The sequence below is a fragment of the Babylonia areolata genome, chromosome 19 (genome assembly GCF_041734735.1).
Source record: "Babylonia areolata isolate BAREFJ2019XMU chromosome 19, ASM4173473v1, whole genome shotgun sequence".
In the NCBI taxonomy this organism is placed as follows: Eukaryota; Metazoa; Mollusca; class Gastropoda; order Neogastropoda; family Buccinidae; genus Babylonia; species Babylonia areolata.
In genome coordinates this window covers 4,864,363-4,884,362 of record NC_134894.1, presented here as the reverse complement: position 1 = coordinate 4,884,362, position 20,000 = coordinate 4,864,363, and the positions used below count along the sequence as shown (strand labels likewise).

Here is a 20,000-nt window from a genome sequence, read left to right as displayed (position 1 = left end):
TGTCCGTCGTACAGCTGATTACACTAACGTGAGTTGCTGTCCGTCGTACAGCTGATTACACTAACGTGAGTTGTCCGTCGTGTAGCTGATTACACTAACGTGAGTTGTTGTCCGTCGTACAGCTGATTACACTAACGTGAGTTGTTGTCCCTCGTACAGCTGATTACACTAACGTGAGTTGCTGTCCGTCGTGCAGCTAATTACACTAACGTGAGTTGCTGTCCGTCGTACAGCTGATTACACTAACGTGAGTTGTTGTCCCTCGTGCAGCTACCTAACGTGTCGACCAACATTAACAGTCTGACGTCATTGCTGAGCACCAAGACCACCGGGACTCCTCAAGACGTGAGTTGATTCTGTTCGACAGTCCGTCTGTCCATGTCTGTCCGTTTGCCTTTCTGTCTGTCTCTGTGTCCATGGTCTGTTTTTCTGTCTCTTCCGGTCTGTCCCTGTCCGTCTGTCTCTGTCTGTCTGTCTGTCTGTCTGTCCATATCTATTTGTTATGTGTCTGTCTCTGTCTCTGTCCATTGTCTGTCTGTCCCTTTGTCTCTCCCCGTTTATGTCTGTCCCTGTGTGCCCTGCCTTTCTGTGTCTGTCTCACAGGCAAACACACTCTCACAATGTTAGCATGTGTGAGTGTGCGCCCTCTCTTCCGTACTTGCGTTAGTGCGAACACGTGTGTGTGTGTGTGTGTGTGTGTGTGTGTGTTGGTGTGTGTGTGTTGGTGTGTGTGTGTGTGTGTGTGTGGTGTGTGTGTGTGCGTGCGCGCGCGCGTGTGTGTACGTGTGTGTGTGTAGTGCGTGCGTGCGTGTGCGTGTGTGTATGTGTGTGTATGATCGTCAGTGTGTGCATATGTGTTTGCGTGTGGGTGTGTTTGTATGCACGTCTCTGAGCGAGGTTTTATTTATTTATTTATTTTTATTTTTATTTTTTGCTGTTTATTTGTTGTTGAATGTTTGGCGGTGAAACCTTACTGTACCCGACCCCACCCTGACCCTCATGGAACATGACCAACGTTGCCCTGTACTGCAGCCTTCATACTACTTTCTCTACGGCATTGGGGAGAAGGTGACCCAGGACGGTAACGTCACTGCTGCCAAAGATGGTTAGTCAGTGAATCATTCGGTCAGTGAGAGAGTGAGTCAATCAGTTAGTCAGCGAGCGAGTGAGTGAATCAGTTTGTCAGTGAGTGAATGAGTCAGTAAGTGATGAGTGAGTGAGCGAATCAGTTAGCCAATGAGTGAGTGAGTGAGTGAGTGAGTGAATCAGTTAGCCAGAGGTTCTGTCAGTGTCACTGGAAGGGTTCTGTGGTGGTGTATTGCGTGCGCATATAGGTGTTATACACGCACCTGTGCCTGTGCGTGGTTTAAACCATGGATGTATGATTGCGTGTCTGTATGAATCTGTGTGTGTAGATGTATTTCATGGGTTGATTTGGACGATGATATACATATATATATATATATATATATATATATATATATATATATATATATATATATATATGTGTGTGTGTGTGTGTGTGTGTGTGTGTGTGCATAGTGAAAGTATGTTCAATTGTGTGCTTTTAACGTTTAACGTTTGCCACTACAGCAAACACGCTTGATGTTCTCCATATAAAAAGACAATATTATTTTTCAAACCACTAATGAACTATGGTTTTTACCCCTGGACTGCTACTGGCAAGTACTGCTTGTTACTGAAGGCCTGTCACATCACTGAGATAATGATGATATGATAGTCAGTCGTGTCCGACTATGACCATCAGAACAGCGGAGGAGGCAACTGCTGTCTCGACTATTTGGGCTAGAATTTGATTATAGTGGATAGTCTCCTGCCCAAGTTACATCCCCACTCTCTCGGCCAAGAGGATTATAGGACAGTCGGCGTTTGGATGTTTCCTAAAAGCCAACTAGCCCCCAAGGCTGCAGCACTAAGAGCCAGTGCAATTTTGCCTCCTAGTTTGAGAGTCATAGTCCTTCACAAAAGACTAAGCTGTAAAAGATTTCCCATTGTAATGGAGAAACCACTGATACTTCAGCTCTCATTTTGCTGTTGGCCCAGCTGTAAGCTTATTTCAATCTGTGATATAAGCCGAGTGTTGGGCCTAAGATATTAAGACAGAGATTACAGGCAGGTCAGGATGTCAGTCACCTCTCTCCATTCTTTGGACGTCTTCCCCTCAGGATGGAAAGAGTCCACTTGCCAAGCAAAGTCAGTGAGATGCACACAGCTGGCTGAGTGGTAAGTGCACTCCAGGTTCAAGCTGCACCGATCTCATTTCACCATGATTCAGAAGTCATGGGGTTAACCAAAATAGATGAATGAATAAATGAATGAATAAACAGAGATCGATAGATAGATAGATGGATGAATTTATGAATAAATAAATAAATGAATAATAGATAAACAAACAAACAAACTAATAAATGAATTAATAGATACATAAATAGATAGATATATAAATATGTATATATATGAATGAATGAATAGATGAATACATGCTTTTTAACCCTTTCACCGCCAGTCAGTGTTTAGAGTGCAAAATTCCCTTGTGCTATAAAACACGGAAAAGGTGGTGTTTGAGAATAGCTGGGGATTCCCTATGTGATGTGCAGAAAATATGGCCTATCCTACCACCGAAAATAAAGAGCAGTAGGTTCATGCTTAACAGAATCATGACCTGGTCACCCTTCAGTGACATGGGTCCTCTGCCACGCCTGTGCATAAATGCGTGTTTGGCAGTGAAAGGGTCAAAGAATTGAAGGTTTGTTCACTGTTGTGCTGTTGTGGACAGAGCTGATCCAGGGCTTGCTGGGCTGGCAGAACGCCTGGGGCAATGCCACCAACAACATCCTCTATCCCAACGAGTCGGTAAGTGCACCTGACCCCTGTCACCAGCTGTCTGAATTAGTTTCAGTTTCAGTTTCACTTTCTCAAGGAGGCGTCACTGCGTTCGGACAAATCCATACACGCTACACCACATCTGCCGAGCAGATGCCCGACCAGCAGCATAACCCAACGCGCTTAGTCAGGCCTTGAGTGCATGCTTACATATTTGTGTACCTATGAAAGTGGATTTCATTTTACGTAATTTCGCCAGAGGACAACACTCTCGTTGCCATGGGTTCTTTTTCAGTGCGCCAAGTGCGTGCTGCACACGGGACCTCGGTTTATCGTCTCATCCGAAAGACTAGACGCTCAGTTTGATTTTCCAGTCAAACTTAGGAGAAAGGGCGAGAGCGGGATTCGAACCCACACCCTCACGGACTCTCTGTATTGGCAGCTGAGCGTCTTAACCATTCTGCCACCTTCCTCCTGAATTAATTAATGTCAATAGGTAACTGACTGACTGACTGACTCACTGACTGACTCACTCACGAGCAAACTGAATCACTGACACACTAGCTCACTTACTGACCAACTCACTGACTCACTAACTGACTCACTAACGAACGAACGAGCGAGCAAGCGAGCGAACTAACTGACTGACAAACTAACCAAATAAATAATACTACAACTACTACTGCTGCTGCTGCTAATGGCGATAATAACCTAAGTGTGTGTGTGTGTGTGTGTGTGTGTGTGTGTGTGTGTGTGTGTGTGTGTGTGTGTGTGTGTGTGTTTGCGCGCGCAACAGACCATTGAATATGTTAAAACTGGTAGTTTCCATGCAGTGATATTGTCAACAACTGTTGATACAAAGAATGACTACAATATGATAACAATAACGTTGCCCCAAAGAATGATTACTGTATGATGATAACAATTGATAACATTGGTTCAACGCCGGGACGATAAGAGACGGCGATGACAATGATGATGACACTGTTGTGTGTGTGTGTGTGTGTGTGTGTGTGTGTGTGTGTTTTTCCAGATCTTCTGGTTCGACAGTATACGACCAAAGTGGCACGCCTTCTATGACGACCTGAAATCAATGGAAATTGCACGGTGAGCAGACGAACATGTTAAGCTCTCTCTAATATTTGTCTCTCTCTCTCTCAATAAAGAATTTGTCTTGTCTTCTCTCTCTCTCTCTCTCTCTCTCTCTCTCTCTCTCTCTCTCTCTCTCTCTCTCCTTTAAAATGGACTTTGGCCACACGGAATAAAATTCTGATCTGTTCTTTCTCTCTCTCCACGCCTCTCTCTCTTTTGATCTGGCCATCTGTTCATTCAACTACAACCGCAAAATTAAGAAAGAAATACAGAAAAAAAAACCCCAACAGAATTGAAAACATCAAATAAAAAGCAACAAAAAGATCAGCTACACGTAGACAGCGCAATTTCATACGGTTTTGTAAGTTGCTACAGATGCTGTAAAAGAAGAAAGTTTATTTTACCTAGAATCCATAGTTCCAACGAACTTGTGTATTTTAGTGGCCTTTCACCACTGCTTTTCCACCACTGGTTTTTCACCAGCAAAATTGAAACAGGGAAAGTCTTGGATTGGAAGACAAGCTGCGAGTGATCCGAGCTTCACAGCTACTGTATTTTGCACGTCGTGGCCGAAACTGTGGGGTGTAGTTAACTTGGGCAAGACATTCTCCGCTATAATCCATTTCTAGCCTTGATAGTTGGGACAGCAGTTACCTCTCTCTGTTGTTCTGATGGTCATTAAGTCGGACATGATTGACTATCATACATTACATACATACATACATACATACATACATACATACATACACATAAACAAACATACAAACATGCATACACACATACACACCACGTACATACATACACACATGTATGATAGTCAGTCGTGTCGACTATGACCATCAGAAAAGAAGAGGAACATACATACATACATACATACATACATTTCAAATAAGAAAGTTTGCATGACCACAGGCACCCGACAATTGTATTGCAACAGACTGTCATTAACTGGAGTGAGTTCCAGGCCAGGTTCTCGGTTGAGGCTATATATATAGACTTTCCTCGTTTTGATTTGGACAGCTATAGAGGCAGCTCCTCAAGCCATTGTTATTGCAGCTGTAAATAAATATTGACATTGTGTCGATAGGCAGAGGCAAGCAGATTTTCTGGGTCACTGTTTACTTAAGTAGTCAGTTAGCCAGTCAGCTTGAATCTTGAATGGTCCATGCACGTGTCTGTGCGCTGGATTTTTAGTGTGTGTGTGTGTGTGTGTGTGTGTGTGTGTGTGTGTGTGTGTGTGTGATACATGTTAATTTCACGATGTCAGAAAATTCTGTGTGTGTGTGTGTGTGTGTGTGTGTGTGTGTGTGTGTGTGTGTGTGTGTGTGTGATACATGTTAATTTCACGATGTCAGAAAATTCTGTGTGAATGCGTGTGTGTGTGTGTGTGTGTGTGTGTGTGTGTGTGTGTGTGTGTGATGAAACAAAACAGAATAAAATAGAAAAATATAAATTTCATTTGTCATGAAAACCTAGGTAAAAGAATAGAACAAAATAGAAAAAAAATGTCATGAAATCTTGAAATAGAACAGAACAGACCAGAGCAGAACAGAACAGAATGTTTTTCATTTGTCATGAAACCATTCAGGTCTTGGCCGATCACGAACAGACCAGTCAGTCATAATTATGTATGTGTTGACAGGCATGCCTTCACGATGATCTTCACGAACAGACCAGTCAGTCATAATTATGTATCTGTTGACAGGTATGCCTTCACGATGATCTTCACGAACAGACCAGTCAGTCATAATTATGTATGTGTTGACAGGCATGCCTTCACGATGATCTTCACGAACAGACCAGTCAGTCATAATTATGTATGTGTTGACAGGTATGCCTTCACGATGATCTTCACGAACAGACCAGTCAGTCATAATTATGTATGTGTTGACAGGTATGCCTTCACGATGATCTTCACGAACAGACCATTCAGTCATAATTATGTATGTGTTGACAGGTATAGCCTTCACGAACAGACCAGTCAGTCATAATTATGTATGTGTTGACAGGTATGCCTTCACGATGATCTTCACGAACAGACCATTCAGTCATAATTATGTATGTGTTGACAGGTATGCCTTCACGATGATCTTCACGAACAGACCATTCAGTCATAATTATGTATGTGTTGACAGGTATGCCTTCACGATGATCTTCGTGACATAGCCTTTCAAAAAGAAAGAACAACATCATACTACATAATTTAAATAAGTATAGTTTGACCAGGCACGCCTTCAACGATGTCTTACGAGCAGATTCGCAGTCTACTTGAGGGTATTATTAGACTTTCCTCAGTTTGATTTGGACAGTAAGAGGCAGCTTTATAGATTTGTTATTGCAGTGTAATATTATGATTGTTCGATAGCAGAGCAAAGTTTTTGTATGTTTACTAAGTAGTCAGTCTGTCTGAATTTTAGTTTGTGTCTGTGTGAGGTTGTGTGATTTTGTGTGGTGTGTGTGGTGTGTGTGTAGTGAGTCAGTGAGTGGTTGGTGTGGTTGTGAGTGCTGTGTGATACATGTATTTCACATGTCAGAAATTCTGTGTGAATGCGTGTGTGTGTGTGTGTGTGTGTGTAGTGTGTGTTGTGTTGAATACATGTTATTTCAGATGTCGAAATTGGGTGTGAATGTTGTTGTTGTGGTGTGTTGTGTGTGTGTGTTGTATGACAGATAATAGATGAATTTCTTTGTATGACCTAGGTAAGAATAGTTGAATGTCATGATCTTGATAGATACGACGACAGAGCGAAGCGATGTTGTTTATTGTTTGATTGGTCTTGGCCGATCGGAAGTGTCAGTTTTAGTATTGTTGTGACGTGTTTGGTTTGATTTCACGAAGGTGTTAATTGTTTGTTGATTGGTCTTTCGATGTTGTCTTCAGAAGACTGTAGTTAAGTATGTTGTGTTGCATGCTGCCTTCGATGATTTAGAGGTCAATAGTTATGTTGTGTTAGTTGCTTCGATGATTGGATGTATATTTGTTGTTGTTGAGTTGTTCACGATGATTTCGACAGTTGTTCATTTTTGTTGTTTGCAGGTATGTTGGCCAGTGTCATTTTATGGTTTTTGTTGAAGTATGCTTCACGATGATTGAGTGAATGTCTAATTATGTTGTTTGAGGTATGTTCGTGTCTTACGAAGACATGTTAATTTGTATGTGCACGGTGGGGGTGATGGCGCTGACAGTGGCATCAGTGGTGGTTGCAGGCAAACGTGGTCTCTTCGACACTGAGAAGACCGGAGATGAGGACTTTGTCAAACCCAAGAAGATGCTGGGATGGTTAGTTAGTTTAAGTTAGTTGAATTAATTATATTGTTGTTTGTTGTTGGTGGTGTTGTTACTGTTGGTGGTTGTGGTTGTGTTGTTGTTGTTGTCGGTGGTGGTGTTGGTAGTGGTTGTGGTTGTGTTGTTTTTGTTGTTGGTGGTGGTGGTGGTGTTGGTCGTGGTTGTGGTTGTGTTGTTGTTGTTGGTAGTGATGGTTGTTGGTTGTGTTGTTGTTGTTGTTGGTGGTGGTGTTGGTAGTGGTGATTGTTGTGTTGTTGTTGTTGGTGGTGGTGGTGGTGTTGGTAATGGTGGTGGTGGTGGTTGTGTTGTTGTTGGTGGTGGTAGTGATGGTTGTTGGTTGTGTTGTTGGTGGTGGTGTTGGTGTTGGTAGTGGTGATTGTTGTGTTGTTGTTGTTGTTGGTGGTGGTGGTGTTGGTAATGGTGGTGGTTGTGTTGTTGTTGTTGGTAGTGATGGTTGTTGGTTGTGTTGTTGTTGGTGGTGGTGTTGGTGTTGGTAGTGGTGATTGTTGTGTTGTTGTTGTTGTTGGTGGTGGTGGTGTTGTTCGTGTTCTTGCTGCTGCTGCTCCTGTTGTTTCTGCTGCTGTTGTTGTTGTTGTTGGTGTTGGTGTTGGTAATGGTGGTGGTTGTGTTGTTGTTGGTAGTGATGGTTGTTGGTTGTGTTGTTGTTGTTGCTGGCGGTGGTGTTGCTGTATTGTTGTTGTTACTGCTGTTTCCGTTGCCGATGCTGCTTGTGTTGTTGACTGTGGTGGTGGTGGTGTTGTTGTGGTTGTTGTTTTTAATGTTGTGGTAGTGATGGTGGTGGTTCTTCTTCATCATCTTCTTCTTCCACACCTCATCCCCCCCCCCCCTTTCCCTCTCTTCCTCCTGTCTTTTCTCGCTTCCCATCCTCTTCATGTCATCCCAACAGGTTTTCCTGCCTGAAATAAAACATGTCCTGTCCTGTCTTGAGTCCCACGCGATGATGGTGGTGGCGGTGATGGCGATGGTGGTGGTTGTGGTGACGATGGTGGTGATGGTGCTGGTGGTGGTGGTGATGGTGATGGTGGTGGTGGTGATGGCGATGGTGATGGCGATGCTGGTGGTGGTGGTGGTGATGGTGCTGGTGGTGGTGGTGATGGTGATGGTGGTGGTGGTGATGGCGATGGTGATGACCATGGTGATGTAATAATTATGATTATGATAATGGTTGTGGTAGTAGTGGTGGTGGTGGTGATTGCGATGATGACGATGACGGTAATTCAATAACGACAATGATGATGATGGTGGTGATAGTGGTGGTGGTGGTGGCGATGGCGATGATGATGATGATGATGATGATGATGATGTAATACTGATAATGATGATAATGGTGGTGGTGGTGAAGGTTGCGGTAGCGGTGGTGGTGGTAATGATGATGATAACATAACGATAATGACGATGATGGTGGTGGAGATGGTAATGGCGATGGTGGTAATAATGATGATGATGGTGATTTAATCACGATGGTAATGACAATGGTGGCGGTCCTGGTGATGGTGGTAATGACGGTGATGTAATACTGATGATGATGATGATGGTGGTCCTGGTGATGGTGATGACGTTGACTGTGGTGTGGCAGGAGCCTGGTGATTCAAATGACGTTGGCCTCTGCCCACTTGCTGGTAGCGGCGGCTGGCTTCTACACGGGGGCCAACCTGGAGAAGGCCGTCTGTCAGCCTGGCCGCAGCCTGGGCGCCGCGGAAAACGTGAGTCTCGTCAGTTCAGGTCATGGCTCGGTTGAAGGGTGGGTGGGTGAATGGATCGGTGTTATGTTAGTTGTGTGAGTGTTTTTCTGGCACGTGCTTCCGTGTGTGTGTGGGTGGTGGTGGTGGTGGGTGTTGGGGTGGAGAAGAGTACTGATAGGGGAGGCGGAGAGTGGGGAACGAAATGTAAAGCGCTTTGAACAGTATTTCTGGAGAAACGTGCCATATAAATGTCCTTTATTCTTCTTCTTCTTCTTATTATTATTGTTGTTGTTGTTATGGGTGTTTGGGTGGAGAGTTTGATGGAATGGATGTATGGGTGGAGATATTGCTGGATGGAATGCTTGGGTGGAGATATTGGTGGATGGGGTGTTTAGGTGGGGTGGAGAGGTTGGTGAATGGGGTGTTTGGGTGGACTGATCGGTGGACTGGGTGTTTGTGTCGGAGAGATGGATGGATTGGGTGTTTGGGTGGAGGGATTGATGGATTGGGTGTTTGGGGTGGAGAGATGGATGGATTGGGTGTTTGGGTGGAGGGACTGATGGATTGGGTGTTAGAGTGGAGAGGTGGATGGATTGGGTGTTTGGGTGGAGGGATTGATGGATTGGGTGTTTGGGTCGAAGAGATTGGTGGATGGGGTGTATGGGTGGAGAGATGGATGGATTGGGTGTTTGGGTGGAGATAGGATGGATGTGTTTGTGGGTGGGTGTTTGGGTGGATGAATAGGTAGATGTTTAGATGGGTGTGTGTGTGTTTGCGTGGGTGGGTGGATGCGTGTTTGGGGTGGTGGAAGGGTGTGTGTGGTTGGATGAATGAGTGTTCTTTTGTGTGTGTGTGTGTGTTTGTGTGTGTGTGTGTGTGTGTGTGTGTGTGTGTGTGTGTGTGTGTGTGTGTGTGTGTGTGTTACAACAGGACTCAGTACCTTGTTGTCTTGTCGATATCAAAAGCTCGTTCAAAGCGTGGCTGGATTCTCAAGGGATCTGACAGTAACTCGTTCTTATTGTTTATCTTTCTTTCTCTCTTTCATTCTTTTGCTTTCACTGTGCAGGTCATCGACTACGCAGACGCAATGCCTGGGCACGAGGGCGTTTACCTTAGCGACGTGTTGCTTGGCAACGGCACTATAGGTCCCCTCAAGATGGCGGACGTTCTGACGTGAGTTGCTTTTTTTAATTTTATTTTTTGTTTTTATCTAAGTAAAAGGAAACTACTGATTCGACAAACAAGAAGAAGAAGAAGAAGAAGAAGAAGAAGATGATGATGATGATGATGATGATGATGATGGTAATGATAACGACAATGATGTTTTCATTGACAACAACCGATAAGATAGAAGTAAGATGGTGATGATGATGATGATCATAATGATGATGATGATGATGTAGATGGTTATGGTGATGACGATGGTTATGGTGATGACGATGGTGATGAATGTGTGATGATGATGATGACGATAACGATGGTGATGACTGTGATGATGATGATGATGATGTTGATGATGATGATGATGATGACGACATCAATAACGAAGAGAAACAGGAGAGCAATGTGATGACAATGATAATGACGGCGAAAGAGGGAAGAAGTCATGATGATTTAACCATGATGAAGATATGACGATGAAGCACTTTAAAGTAGAAAACAGACAGACAGACAGACAGACAGACACACACACACACACACACACACACACACATACACACATGCATATTCTAACACGCACACATACACACACGCGCGCACACGCACACACACATGCATGCACAACACATGCACGCACAACACGCACACACACACACACACAAATACACACACACACACACACATACACACACACACACACACGCGCGCACGCACGCACGCACGCACGCACGCGCACGCACACACACACTAAGACACACTAACACTAGCACACACTATCACACACACACACACACACACACACACAACCACACCCACACCCACACCCACCTCCCTCCCCCCCAACACACACACACATCCACACCCACCCACACACTAACACTCTAAACGAGCGGCCGAATCACTTCATCAATGAGTTTGACTAACACCATTATTTTGAGCAATCCATCAATAAATAAAATTAATGAATGAAAACGAGGAACAAGCACACGAATAACCGATTGACCGACTGACTGTCTATCTTTCCTAACCTGGCTGACCAACGGATGGACGGACTAGTTGGCTGAGATGGCACAAACACATAGGGAGGGAGAACAAAGAGATGGCAAAAACACATATAGAACAAAGAGATGGCACAAACACAAAGGGAAGGAGAACAGGAAGAGATGGCACAAACACAAAGGGAAGGAGAGCAAAGAGATGGCACAAACACAAAGGGAAGGAGAGCAAAGAGATGGCACAAACACAAAGGGAAGGAGAACAGGAAGAGATGGCACAAACACAAAGGGAAGGAGAGCAGAGAGATGGCACAAACACAAAGGGAAGGAGAGCAAAGAGATGGCACAAACACAAAGGGAAGGAGAGCAAAGAGATGGCACAAACACAAAGGGAAGGAGAACAGGAAGAGATGGCACAAACACAAAGGGAAGGAGAGCAAAGAGATGGCACAAACACAAAGGGAAGGAGAACAGGAAGAGATGGCACAAACACAAAGGGAAGGAGAGCAAAGAGATGGCACAAACACAAAGGGAAGGAGAGCAAAGAGATGGCACAAACACAAAGGGAAGGAGAGCAAAGAGATGGCACAAACACAAAAGGAAGGAGAGCAAAGAGATGGCAAAAACACGAGGGAAGGAGAGCAAAGAGATGGCACAAACACGAGGGAAGGAGTACAGGAAGAGATGGCACAAACACAAAGGGAAGGAGAGCAAAGAGATGGCACAAACACAATGGGAAGGAGAGCAAAGAGATGGCAAAAACACGAGGGAAGGAGTACAGGAAGAGATGGCACAAACACATTGGGAGGGAGAGGAAATAAATGGCACAAACACATTGGGAGGGAGAGGAAATAAATGGCACAAACACGTAGGAAAGGGAAAACTGATGAACAAAAAAGAAAGACTGGATTAAAAAAAAAAAAAAAAAAAAAGCGGAAAGATTGCACTTTCACACACACACACACACACACACACACACACACACACACACACACACACACACACACACACACACACACACACACACACACACACACACACACACACACACAAGTCATCAAAGACTGATCATTAGTGACTCTAACGGTGAAGGTCCTGTGGAAACGGGTCCGCGGCCTACAGCACGTTCCTCCATCACCTGATGATGCCCAACGTCCAGAGCGACCTCCAGAACTACACCCAGGTCAGCCAATGACATACGTTGCGTTGCGTTGCGTTGCGTTGCGTTCGTGTGTGTGTGTGTGTGTGTGGGTGTGTGTGTGTGTGTGTGTGTGTTTGTGTGTGCGTGTGTGCGTGTTTGCGTTTGTGTGCGTGTGTGTGTATGTGTGTGTGTGTGTGCGTGTGTGTGTGTGGGTGTGTGTGTGTGTATGTGTGTGTGTGTGTGTGTGTGTGTGTGGGTGTATGTGTGTGTGTGTGTGTGTGTGTGTGTGTGTGTGTGTGTGTGTGCGCGCGCGTACGTGCGTGTGTGTTCTTGTGTACTTTGTGTCTAATTGACCTGTTATCGTAAAGCACTTTGAGAGGTTTGAGTGGACTATGTAATGGTATCCCTTTTCTCCATCTTGTGATTATCATTATTATTATCATTATTATTATTATTATTGTGTTTTTTTTCATTGTTATTGTCGCTGTTGGTTTTAATATTATTATTCAATACAACGTTTTTCATCGTGAGTGTTGCACCGAGTTTAGTCCTGTGATTCTTCCTCTCATTTTGAAAAAAAAAAAAACAACTTCGTTTCCACTACCTCTTTTACAGCATTTCGGCAACTTGACTGAAGTGTTCGACAGAATGCGCGTGAGTCTACCCGACGACACCACTCTGGTTCCACCCGAGTTTGTGAACTGGGTGGGCAACTTCACCCTCTTCAACGACTTCAACTACACTCTGTTTGACAACATGGTACATTTTTCTTCGTTTTTATGTTTGTTTGTTTTTTATTTTAAAAAAAAAGAAAAAAGGTGGGATCGAGGCGTCGGATGGGTGTGGGGGGATAGAGGAGGTTCGTGAGGGGAGCGTGGGTGTGTGTGTGTTGGGGGGGGGAGAAGGGGTGGTCGGGGGGGTGGGGGGTTGATGTTTTCTGTTCGTTGCAAAGGGATGTTTTGGTCTGTCGGTGTACCTGCAAAAACGGTCTTATTTTGCTGTTATTTGTTTAGTATTAGTAACAGCTGTGGTCAGATCAAGGGCATAGCCCTTGCTACTGGTACCATGTAACCCAGTACTACCTGCCGCATGTGAAGTCTCCCAACGACGGACCAGGCGGAGGAGGAAACCACGGCTGTGAAGGCGGAAGAGGATGACCAAAGGGCAGGGGGAGCTCTTATCCTTGGCTGGAAGTCCTCCTAGGAGACGGAACTCCGAAGAAAAAAACCTGCACCTGCCGAGGCCGTCCTACACGTGGCAGTATCTGCACCTGTGGGACTGTGAGCGTCGGTAGGCGAGAGAGTGGGGAATGGACTGCACAACTCATCTTCACTTAAAAAAAAAGTAACCTGTGCTGGTCAGGACCTCCAGGTCCTAGAGAGGAGCGGCATGCCCAGCATCGAAAGCCTGCTGATCCAGTGCCAGCTACGCTGGACAGGACTCGTTGTCCACATGACAGACAGCAGGATCCCGAAGATGCTCTTGTATGGCCAGCTGAAGGAAGGCCACCACGAACTTGGAAGACCCTGCAAGCGCTTGAAGACAAACCTCAAAGCCTGTGACATAGACATCGCTTCCTGGGAAACTGATGCCCTTGACCGCTATCGCTGGAGGATGCTGTGCTCTAGTGGCATAAAGACGTTTGAAAACAAGAGAACGCTGGCCATTAAGGAGAAGCGTGAACGAAGGAGGCAGGGCTCAACTTCTGGACACTTTTTTTTCCTTGCAACACCTGTGGGAACTGCCGCGCATCTAGAATCGGCCTCTTCTCCCATATGAGGACACACACCGACAGATAAGTCTGCCTGTCTATTCGTCCGTCGGTCCGACGGGAGACTCCATCGTAACAGCAGCAGTTGCAGTGGTAGCAGGAAGAGCAAGAACTACAGCAACAGCAGTAGCACGAGCAGTAGTTATTGTTCTTGTAGAATAGTAGTAGTAGTCGTAGCAGCAGCAGCAGTAATTGTCGCTGTTACAGTGTGGTAGTGCTAACAGGATCAGAAGCAGGAGCTGCTGAGGAGACAATTGAAAATCGCTTGGATTCAGAGCCACAGGTAGGGAAAAGAACACACATATCCGGATTACGTTATGTGGGCTATCTCTGTTAGTCCTATCACACAGAAACACACACAAACACGCGCCCGCGCGCACACACTCACACACACACGCACACACACACACGCACGCACGCACGCACGCACCCACCCACACCCACCTACACACACACACACACACACACCCACACATACACACACACACACACACACACACACACACACACCCTCCCCCACACGCACACCCACACACAGACACCAACACACCCACACACGCACACCCACACACCCACAGACACACACACACACACACACACACACACACACACACACCTTTCAGAACCAAGGGTAAAGCACGACTGACGTATATGAAACCTGTGTGCCGCGAAGACTTATGGCATTCTGCCGGAAGACGAAGTCTAATCTCACCATTGTTCATCTGTGTGACGTCAAACAAACGCTTATAAATCACTAGTGTAACACACTGACAGAACTATGGCCCTTCCGTATGTTGTCAGAGAGGGGACAAAAAGTCACTGACTGGCATCAAGTATGGTATCCTTATCGCGTCGAAAAACGACATTTCGAAAAATAATGGTCGTGAATCAATTTCATTGGGAAGCGTGATAAATTGTCCCTCACTCCACCCCAACCCCCCCTTCTTCATCATTTTAGAGACGCTGTTGTGTCAGAATGCACTGATCTAAACACATTCGTGTGCATGTAATGTTTTCCTTTCCTATTGACTGTTTAAAGTCATTGATTGCCACTGAGTCACTTAGAATGCAGGTCTGTCTGTCAATTACTGATCAGATCACTGATCAAAATGATATGATAGTGTCTGCTAGTGGCAAATTCTGAAGGAATGAACAGACTGAATCAGAAATTTCACCATAAACGAACAGATAAACGTGTAGATGAATAGATATACAGATAGATTGATAGATAAATAACTAAATAAACAACTAAGTAACTAAGTAACTGACTGACTGGCTGGCTGACTGGCTGACTGACACTTACTGACTGACTGACTGTACGATAGTTAGTCGTGTCCGACTATGACCATCAGAACAGCAGAAGAGGCAAATGCTGTCCAAAATATCTGGGCTAGAATTTTATTACAATGGAGAGTGTCTTGTCCAAGTTACACCCCCACTCTCTCGGCCAAGAGGGTTTTAGGACAGTCGGCGTTGGGGTGGTTCACAAAGGCCAGCTAGCCCCCAAGACTGCAGCACTAAGAGTCAATATTGCCTCCTTGTTTGAGAGTCATGGTCCTTAACAAACAAAGACTGAGCTGTAAATGACTTCCCATTACAACAGAGAAACCAATGGACAACAGCTATCACTTTTGCTGTTGGCCCAATTGTAAGCTTATGTCAATCCGTGATTTAAGCCGAGTGTTGGGCCTGGCTGACTAACCAACTAACTAACTAACTAACTAACGAACGAACGAACGAACGAACGAACTAACTAAAACTTTATTTAAAACAAAGATATTTTCACGTTTTGACGCGGATAGTATTTCATAACTCATTTTCGTCTTTTTCCGACCGAACTTTTCATTGTAGCAGAATTGTTTGATGGACGTTTTATCTCCGGAACACTAGCTTGTGGAGTTAGGAGATGCAATTTATTAATGACAGGAGGGAGAATGGGCACGGGCAAAGTTCGAGGCCTCAGTTCTTGTCAGATCCCACACAGGCGCATACTTTGCTCTCGTATACTTGTACTTGTAACAGAAGGGAAAAACATAGAAAGAGAAAAAGAAAGTGAAGAAAAGAAAAAGAAGAGCCGGCATGGAACAAGTGGAATAGACAGCATGTTGTGCCGACAGTTCTGTCTTCTCGTCAGGTCAGAAAGGACAAAGTGTGGCTCTGCTCCATACAGGCCGTGTCCTTTGGAAAGTTCATGTAGAATGAGGAGGAGGAATTTTTGTTTAATGTCCCGTCACATATCGGTGACTGAAGACATTTTGTTAAAGTATTTATGAATGAATACATTCGAGTATTATCGGTTAGAAAGGGTGGGAGATGTGAATGAATGGAGGGTTGGGGGAAACTGGGCAAATGAGGGTGAAATGAGGGTGATATTTGAAAAAAAATTCTAAATACAGTTACAGGAAATTACTTGAAGGACTTCGTAAAAGAGAAGTCGTTAAACTGACAAGCGAAACAACTGATAATGAATGCAAAAAGTCAAAAACATCAACGTTCTCAGTCACTTGTGAAGACACACTTTCGTGTACATAAGGCTTCATCAAGCTACAGTAAAAAATTATATGCTTAATTGTCAGGTTACTAAAGCATATGCATTTGAAATTAGAACAATGTAGAATGATGAAAGTCCGTAAACTACCATCTCCTTTCAACACTCAGCTCACGTTCAGATACACAAAATGATATTCAGTGACGTAGACACACACAACAGAGACAGATACAAACAGACAGCCACGCACACGCACGCCCGCCCGCACGCACACACAAACACACATGCGCACATACATGCACACACATGCACAGGCACGCGCGCACGCGCACACCCACACACCCACCCCCTCTCCTCCGCCACACACACACACACAGAAAGAGAAAGATGGATGGATGAATGGATTGTTTATTCATTTATAAACTATTGCCCCTTATGAAATGGTGTTTGAAAAAAAAAGAATATACAGTGGTTCATAATTTATGTCAAACACTAAGCGAGTGCTCATATGATATGGTTTTTCTATATTATCTTGCTGTCCATAATAGAAATATAACCATCCTAATTGTGTACCCTGTTATCAATTTCATAACCAGGTTGTGCCCAGTGCGTCAGTGAATGTCCACCACTGACATATCTTAGTTCATTTCTTCTCTATTTACCCCTCAGGAAGTCAGACAGACAGACAGAGAAAAAGTCATAATCTGCCCCCCTTGTTTCTGTTTTAGTTTATATTTCATGAGGTTAAAAAGTATTTTCATTCAATTCTAAAATACGTAGGGGGGATCAATGCTGACATAGACACCTATGCTACAGACAGACAGACAGACTGACTGACAGACAGACAGACAGATAAAGAGTGATAGGTATACAATGGATCCGTTCACAGCTGAACAGACAGGTGATCAATGCCGGCACAGACACAGTCTACACTGCTAACCTCCAGGTCACCAATAACAGTACTGGCATAGACACCTACGCCACACAGACAGACAGACAGAAAGATCAGGAGTGACACACTGATTTTGGCCCATATGTTTACCTGTACGCAGGTGAACGGACAGGTGATCAATGCTGACATAGACACAGTCTACACTGCTAACCTCCAGGTCATCAATGACAGTACTGACATAGACACCTACATCACAGACAGACAGACAGACAGACAGATAAAGAGTGATTGGTATACTGTGACCAACCTGTTTGTGCACAGCTGAACGGACAGGTGATCAATGCTGACATAGACACCTATACCACAGACAGACAGACAGACAGACAGACAGACAGACAGATAAAGAATGCTTGGTATTCTATGACCCACCTGTGTGTCTGTTCACAGCTGAACGGACAGGTGATCAATGCTGACATAGACACCTATACCACAGACAGACAGACAGACAGACAGACAGACAGACAGACAGATAAAGAATGCTTGGTATTCTATGACCCACCTGTGTGTCTGTTCACAGCTGAACGGACAGGTGATCAATGCTGACATAGACACCTATACCACAGACACACAGACAGACAGACAGACAGATAAAGAATGATTGGTATTCTATGACCCACCTGTGTGTCTGTTCACAGCTGAACGGACAGGTGATCAATGCTGACAGACACCTATACCACAGACACACAGACAGACAGACAGATAAAGAATGATTGGTATTCTATGACCCACCTGTGTGTCTGTTCACAGCTGAACGGACAGGTGATCAATGCTGACATAGACACCTATACCACAGACACACAGACAGACAGATAAAGAATGCTTGGTATTCTATGACCCACCTGTGTGTCTGTTCACAGCTGAACGGACAGGTGATCAATGCTGACATAGACACCTATACCACAGACACACAGACAGACAGATAAAGAATGCTTGGTATTCTATGACCCACCTGTGTGTCTGTTCACAGCTGAACGGACAGGTGATCAATGCTGACATAGACACCTATACCACAGACACACAGATAAAGAATGCTTGGTATTCTATGACCCACCTGTGTGTCTGTTCACAGCTGAACGGACAGGTAATCAATGCTGACATAGACACCTATACCACAGACACACAGATAAAGAATGCTTGGTATTCTATGACCCACCTGTGTGTCTGTTCACAGCTGAACGGACAGGTGATCAATGCTGACATAGACACCTATACTACAGACAGACAGACAGACAGACAGACAGACAAAGAATGATTGGTATTCTATGACCCACCTGTGTGTCTGTTCACAGCTGAACGGACAGGTAATCAATGCTGACATAGACACCTATACCACAGACACACAGATAAAGAATGCTTGGTATTCTATGACCCACCTGTGTGTCTGTTCACAGCTGAACGGACAGGTAATCAATGCTGACATAGACACCTATACCACAGACACACAGATAAAGAATGCTTGGTATTCTATGACCCACTTGTGTGTCTGTTCACAGCTGAACGGACAGGTGATCAATGCTGACATAGACACCTATACCACAGACACACAGACAGACAGACAGACAGATAAAGAATGCTTGGTATTCTATGACCCACCTGTGTGTCTGTTCACAGCTGAACGGACAGGTGATCAATGCTGACATAGACACCTATACCACAGACACACAGACAGACAGACAGACAGATAAAGAATGATTGGTATTCTATGACCCACCTGTGTGTCTGTTCACAGCTGAACGGACAGGTGATCAATGCTGACATAGACACCTATACCATAGACACACAGACAGACAGACAGACAGACAGATAAAGAATGCTTGGTATTCTATGACCCACCTGTGTGTCTGTTCACAGCTGAACGGACAGGTAATCAATGCTGACATAGACACCTATACCACAGACACACAGACAGACAGACAGACAGATAAAGAATGATTGGTATTCTATGACCCACCTGTGTGTCTGTTCACAGCTGAACGGACAGGTGATCAATGCTGACAGACACCTATACCACAGACACACAGACAGACAGACAGATAAAGAATGCTTGGTATTCTATGACCCACCTGTGTGTCTGTTCACAGCTGAACGGACAGGTGATCAATGCTGACATAGACACCTATACCACAGACACACAGACAGACAGATAAAGAATGCTTGGTATTCTATGACCCACCTGTGTGTCTGTTCACAGCTGAACGGACAGGTGATCAATGCTGACATAGACACCTATACCACAGACACACAGACAGACAGATAAAGAATGCTTGGTATTCTATGACCCACCTGTGTGTCTGTTCACAGCTGAACGGACAGGTGATCAATGCTGACATAGACACCTATACCACAGACACACAGACAGACAGATAAAGAATGCTTGGTATTCTATGACCCACCTGTGTGTCTGTTCACAGCTGAACGGACAGGTAATCAATGCTGACATAGACACCTATACCATAGACACACAGACAGATAAAGAATGCTTGGTATTCTATGACCCACCTGTGTGTCTGTTCACAGCTGAACGGACAGGTAATCAATGCTGACATAGACACCTATACCATAGACAC

The 20,000-nt window shown here is 44.6% G+C and overlaps 2 protein-coding genes across 2 annotated transcripts in view; both read left to right on the top strand.

The window, feature by feature from the left end:
• The window catches only part of LOC143293987 (uncharacterized), a 19,317-nt gene extending 12,291 nt beyond the window's left edge, over positions 1–7,026 (top strand). Inside the window, exons 9-14 of the mRNA XM_076605381.1 lie at positions 271–345; positions 1,033–1,105; positions 2,798–2,874; positions 3,878–3,951; positions 5,642–5,675; positions 7,012–7,026. Of these exons, the coding sequence (XP_076461496.1) occupies positions 271–345; positions 1,033–1,105; positions 2,798–2,874; positions 3,878–3,951; positions 5,642–5,675; positions 7,012–7,026 (348 nt within the window). The remainder of the gene's footprint in view (positions 1–270; positions 346–1,032; positions 1,106–2,797; positions 2,875–3,877; positions 3,952–5,641; positions 5,676–7,011) is intronic.
• Positions 7,027–7,079: 53 nt separating this feature from the next.
• Positions 7,080–20,000, top strand: part of LOC143293986 (uncharacterized) — a 26,949-nt gene continuing 14,028 nt past the window's right edge. The window contains exons 1-5 of the mRNA XM_076605379.1: positions 7,080–7,216; positions 8,820–8,946; positions 9,992–10,098; positions 12,174–12,264; positions 12,838–12,981. Coding sequence (XP_076461494.1) covers positions 7,080–7,216; positions 8,820–8,946; positions 9,992–10,098; positions 12,174–12,264; positions 12,838–12,981 — 606 coding nt within the window. The remainder of the gene's footprint in view (positions 7,217–8,819; positions 8,947–9,991; positions 10,099–12,173; positions 12,265–12,837; positions 12,982–20,000) is intronic.